The sequence below is a fragment of the Lolium perenne genome, chromosome 7 (genome assembly GCF_019359855.2).
Source record: "Lolium perenne isolate Kyuss_39 chromosome 7, Kyuss_2.0, whole genome shotgun sequence".
Lineage (NCBI taxonomy): Eukaryota > Viridiplantae > Streptophyta > Magnoliopsida > Poales > Poaceae > Lolium > Lolium perenne.
Genome location: NC_067250.2, coordinates 26,947,574 through 26,953,596, shown reverse-complemented (window position 1 = coordinate 26,953,596; position 6,023 = coordinate 26,947,574). Strand labels below are relative to the sequence as shown.

General features: G+C 49.1%; 1 protein-coding gene across 1 annotated transcript; it reads right to left on the bottom strand.

The window, feature by feature from the left end:
- Positions 1-941: 941 nt before the first annotated feature.
- LOC127318015 (uncharacterized) lies at positions 942-2,792 on the bottom strand. Its single transcript, XM_051348626.2, has 2 exons — positions 1,857-2,792; positions 942-1,782 (listed from the first exon to the last, which is right to left on the bottom strand). Exons 1-2 carry the CDS (start codon positions 2,695-2,697, stop codon positions 1,157-1,159), a joined length of 1,467 nt encoding a protein of 488 aa, XP_051204586.1. The 5' UTR covers positions 2,698-2,792; the 3' UTR covers positions 942-1,156.
- Between the last annotated feature and the right edge of the window lie 3,231 nt (positions 2,793-6,023).

Here is a 6,023-nt window from a genome sequence, read left to right as displayed (position 1 = left end):
AATTTGTCTTTTTTGCAGCGTCCAAAATGCAAAGTATTTTTGATTGAAACTTTCCGTACTTACAACATGATTCGTTGGCAACATGTATATTTTTTGTTTTAAACTTTTTGATGAATTTTTTAAAAAAAATATTGAAAATCATCAAAAAATTCAAAACAGAAAATATACGTATTGCCAACGAATCATGTTGTGAGTATGAAAAGTTTCAATCGAAAATACTTTGTATTTTACGCGCAGCAAAAAAACGAATTTAGCAAAATTTTCTGATCACTTGATTGCAGCCGTTAGATGAAAATTGTAGGGTGGATGGGAGGTCATGGCACAGCGTGCCATGCTGTTGTAATGTCACTGAATCCCTGTCCCATAAAAGGGTGTGTCCATGTCTCACTTACAGCTGGGCATGGACCGCCCGGCTAGAATGGCCCAGCCCGAAAATTCCAAACCCGGCCAGGTTGGTTTGCACTTCGGGCTAGGTTCGGGCCTAAAATTTGAGTCCGAACGTTGGACCGGGCCAGGCTCGAGCTTTTATTTTTACGAGTTTTAGCCTGGTTGGGCTAGGCTTCTCGAGCCGGGCCGAGCAGTCAGGCCGGGCCAAGCTCGGGCCTAACTTTTTACCACCGGGTTTTTTTAAGCCCGGTCCAAACTTCGCTTAGGTTTAGTCAAAGTTGACTAAGATTCTTTTAAATCTCAATCACATCTGAAAAGTGCAACAACAGTTCAAAGAAAAGTGTAATAACAGAAAAGTACAACTAAAAGCATATTTTTGTAAATGACTTAGAACTTAAGAAAATCTTAGTTGAGACGCAGCAAAACCGATCGCATCAGGGCCGAATACTACGTGCAAGAAATTAGTCAATTTTACTACTACATGCAAGAAATTAGTCAAGCGTCAGTGCAGTACATGGATCTCTCGGATAGAACCGTTCTGATCGAAACCTCTCTTTGTTTCCCCTGTTTCATCGAGAGCTGATCTCTCGGATAGAACATGCAAGAAATTAGTGAAGCGTCAGTGGAGTACATGAGTGAGGTATCTTCCGCGTTGAGGAACTGAGAGCATAGATTGGACCAAGCAAAATATTTGTTCCTGATCTCCACAGACGTGCCGCCGATGAACGGAACCTGAAGCATCAAGAACATTTCCAATCAAAAAATCTGATCACCGAGCTAACCAAGCGACACGAGCAACCGGAGCACGAGCAGTTCGCCAGCGCCGGTACCCCTCCAGCGCATGCTCCGCGCGCCGCCGCACGTGCTCCTCGCAGCACAGGAGCTGGTGCACCGCCGCCGCCTTGACGCTCTCCAGCTCCTCCTCCAGCGCACGCTTCGCCGCGGCGAGTCTGGCCTTCGCCTGCTCCACGGCGAGCTCGGGCCTCGCCTTCGCTGCTGTGAGCTCGGCCTTGGCATTTACAAGCTCAGCCTCCGCCGCGGCGAGCCGGGCTTTTGCCTTCGCCAGCTCCGCCCGCGTCGCGGCGAGCTCGAGCATCGCCTTCCCCTCCGCATCCCGCTTTGCCGAGGCGAGCTGCTCCCGTGTAGCCACCCAGTCCGTGCCGTCTCCGTCGTGCCTGCTGGGAAAGCGTCGTGGCTTCCGGGAGAAGCCTGGCGGTGGCGAACACTCCTTGTCTTTGGCTTCCTCCAGGCTCCTCTTCTTCCCGCACAACGGCGGCGACACTGCTGCTTTGCTGCCCGGTTCGGCTTTCACCTTCTTCGGCGATGCCGACGCTTGCGCCGCTGCCTTCTCTGCCAGCATAGTCTTCACCATGGCGTGGACAAAAGGATCCATACCTAGCACAGAACACCGACATCAGCTCCGATACGAAACAGGGGAAACAGAGGGGGTTCGTTCGATGTCCAGTTACCTTCGGGTCTGGAAACAATACAAGTAGTCGAAGAAGTAGGCTGCGGCGGCGCTGGCTGCACTGCGAATGCGGTGGCAATCATGGCGGCTGCAGGGTTGAGGAACGTCCTGAGATCAATGGCGGCACCACCGTGGTCACGAAGCAACTTCGCCGCCGATCTCTTTTCGACACCGGTGAGCACTGGGGTTACGAAGGAGCTTTCTGACGGCTCGCCCCACTCCACGGGGCAAGGCCACGGCTCCGGCGAGGAGAGGAAGAAGAACTCGCTTTTCCAGTGCTTGAAGGCAATGTAACTCTGGGGCGGCATCCCCGTGAAACGCAAGCCAGAGCTGTCCCTGGATCGGAAGCAGTACCAGCCTTTATTCTGGCTTTTGCAGACGACGGACAGCTGGAAGAAGTACCGGAACACGGCGAGCGACGGCGGGACGCCATCGGAGCGGCAGAGCGCGAGGAACCCCGCCATCATGCGCCACCCGTTGGGCGTGAGCTGGGCCGGCGCGATGCCGAAGTGGGCGAGCGCCTCGCGGACGAAGGCGTGCAGCGGAACGCGCAGCCCGGCATCCAGCGCGGGCGCGTACACGCAGATGGCCCCCCGTGGAGGCGTCGCGTTCGCGCGCAGGTCGCCGGCGGGGCGCGCGGTGAAGTCCTTGGGGACGCCGTGGTGGTTGCAGAGTGCGTCGATCTCGTCCTGGGTGCGCAGGAACGAGGCGAAGTCCTCGGGGCGCGTCGCTTCGCGGCGTCCCCGCCCCGTCCGCAGCCTCGACGGCATCACGGCAGCAGCGTCGGGGTTGGTGTTGGTGGCGCGGGCGACGCCGAAGGAGGAAGAGGAAGAGGAAGGCATGGACGCGTGGCGTTTGGCTTCCGCTGCGTGTCCTGCACCTAGCCCTGTGCCCTGACGGCCTGACACCTGCTGTCTCTGTTTTGGTGTGCAGCGGAGAGATGAACGTGGAGACAAAGTGCAAGCACACTTTTGACTTGCTCGCTTGGTCTTGTTTCAGACTTCAGAGGAGTATTGTTGATCTTTTTCTACATTTCTGCGCCAGGGAGCAATATACTTCTGGTATTTGAAATAAACTTTGAACGTATCATGAAATGTTCAAAAAATTCAATAAAAATATCACGAATACATCTTAATGCTCTATATAGTTGTAAAGTCGTTTCAGGAGTAACGGATATTTTGTGTGTCATGTGCAAAAAAAAAGATTGGTGCTAAAAATAAGCTCGCGAAACGACATTTTATAGTAATTTTTTTTAGAAAGAACAAAACATATGAGTTTTCTACGGAAACTTGACATGCACACATTTGGATGTCGCCATATAAGTGTGAATTTTTTTTTGTTTACATTTTTTATTTTATTTAAATATTTTTTCAATGGCAAGAGCACATACAGCCAATATCAAAAGTGCATTGCTGCTTTTTTGGAGAAACGGATATTTTTTGTGTCTTGTGCAAAAAAAAATTGGTGCTAAAAATAAGCTCTCGAATGACATTTTTTGTAAACTTTTTAGACAGGACACAAAATTAAGATTTTTGTGCGAATTTTGGCATGCACACGTAGAATGTCGCCAATTTTTTGTTTAATATTTTTTATTTTTTAAAATATTTTTTTTCGGTGGAAGGAGCATATAACCCAAGATTAAAAGTGCATTTCCGCTCTTTTGGGGCAAATATTAGTTGGTCCTTAGAGCATCCCACGGGAGCTCCAAACGGGATTTGGGGTTATGGCCCAAAAATGCATTTCACCGGCGTCTCCTAAACTGTGTCGGTACGAGGAGCGGCTTGCAAATTGGTTCAGCACTTATGTGTCGGCTCATTGTCGAGGGGTCGCTTGGAGGCGTCAGCAGCATGTGACACGCTAAATTAGGAGGGCTCATCCTGGCAACGACTATTAGGGTCAATGAAACATAGAACACCTATGCACATAAATGGTGGTTCGCGAGGCGTCTCACCTAAAACTCTGACACGTAACGGCTATTCACCTGACGCCCAATATTAATGGTGAAGACTATTCGGGCCACCTACCTCGCCCCCGGCTTATATACCATGTTGGCTGCGCCATGATCGAGGCCTTCATAGCCAACCTCATGGCTACCTCCTCTGGAGAGATCAGGAGGCATGACCGCCGAGGCATAGTGAAAAGATCGTATGCCTCACCTAGAGGGGGTTGATTAGGTGCTAACCAATTTTTAATTCTTTTTAAATTTAAGCTTGATACAAAGGTAAATTATCTAGATATGCATGTAGGGATTCGTTGCATAGAAAACAAAAAATTTCCTACCGCGAGAACGCAATCCAAGCCAAGATGCAATCTAGAAGACGGGAGCAACGAGGGGATGATCGAGACGCACCCTTGAAGATTTCCAAAGTCTATAAGAGTAGGCTCGTATTGCTACAGTAGACGATCACTTGCCGCTTGCAAAAGCGCGTAGAAGATCTTGATCACGGTGCCACGATCGGGCAGCACCTCCGTACTCGGTCACACGTTCGGTGTTGATGAAGACGACGTCCTTCTCCCCGTTCCAGCGGGCAGCGGAAGTAGTAGCTCCTCCTTGAATCCGGCAGCACAACGGCGTGGTGGCGGTGGCGGTGGAGATCTCCGGCGGAGCTTCGCTAAGCGTGCGGGAGAGGTGGAGGAGAGAGGGGGCGGCTAGGGTTTGGGAGAGGGGGTGGCCGGCCTCAAGGGGTGCGGCCAGCTTGTGGCTTTGTGGTGGCCGGCCCCCTCCCCTATGCCCCTCATTATATAGGTGGATCCCCAAGTGTTGGACTACAAGTCTTCGAATAAGACCCCAACACAAGAACCTTCCATGTAGTAGGGAAACCTACCCAAGGTGGGACTCCCACCACAAGTGGGATTCCCCCCTTCCATGTGGGGGGGTGGCCGGCCCCCTTAGGTGGAGTCCAGCTTGGACTCCCCCACTAGGGTTGGCCGGCCATGGGGAGGTGGAGTCCCTCCGGGACTCCTCCTTCCTTAGTGATTCCTTCCGGACTTTTCTAGAACCTTCTAGAACCTTCCGTAAAATCACCAGATCATTTTCAAACTTATAAAATGACTTCCTATATATGAATCTTATTCTCCGGACCATTCCGGAACTCCTCGTGATGTCCGGGATCCCATCCGAGACTTCGAACAATACTTCGAACTCCATTCCATATTCAAGTTCTACCATTACAACATCAAACCTTAAGTGTGTCACCCTACGGTTCGCGAACTATGTGGACATGGGTGAGAACTCTCTCCGACCAATAACCAATAGCGGGATCTGGAGATCCATAATGGCTCCCACATATTCAACGATGACTTCAGTGATCGAATGAACCATTCACTACGATACCAATTCCCTTTGTCACGCGATATTTTACTTGTCCAAGGTTTGATCATCGGTATCACTCTATACCTTGTTCAACCCCGTCTCCTGACAAGTACTCTTTACTCGTACCGTGGTATGTGGTCTCTTATGAACTTATTCATATGCTTGCAAGACATTTAGATGGCATTCCACCGAGAGGGCCCAGAGTATATCTATCCGTCATCGGGATAGACAAATCCCACTGTTGATCCATATGCCTCAACTCATACTTTCCGGATACTTAATCCCATCTTTATAACCACCCATTTACACAGTGGCGTTTGATGTAATCAAAGTACCTTTCCGGTATAAGTGATTTACATGATCTCATGGTCGAAAGGACTAGGTAACTATGTATTGAAAGCTTATAGCAAATAACTTAATGACGTGATCTTATGCTACGCTTAATTGGGTGTGTCCATTACATCATTCATATAATGACATAACCTTGTTATTAATAACATCCAATGTTCATGATCACGAAACCATGATCATCTATTAATCAACAAGCTAGTTATACAAGAGGCTTACTAGGGACTCCTTGTTGTTCACATAACACACATGTATCAATGTTTCGGTTAATACAATTATAGCATGGTATGTAAACATTATCATAAACATAAAGATATATTATAATAACCATTTTATTATTGCCTCTTGGGCATATCTCCAACAGTCTCCCACTTGCACTAGAGTCAATAATCTAGTTTACATTTGTAAAGATATAACACCTTGGCCTTCTGGTGCTTTATCATGTTTTGCTCACGGGAGAGGTTTTAGTCAACGGATCTAACACGCTCAGAAACGTAAGTATTTTGT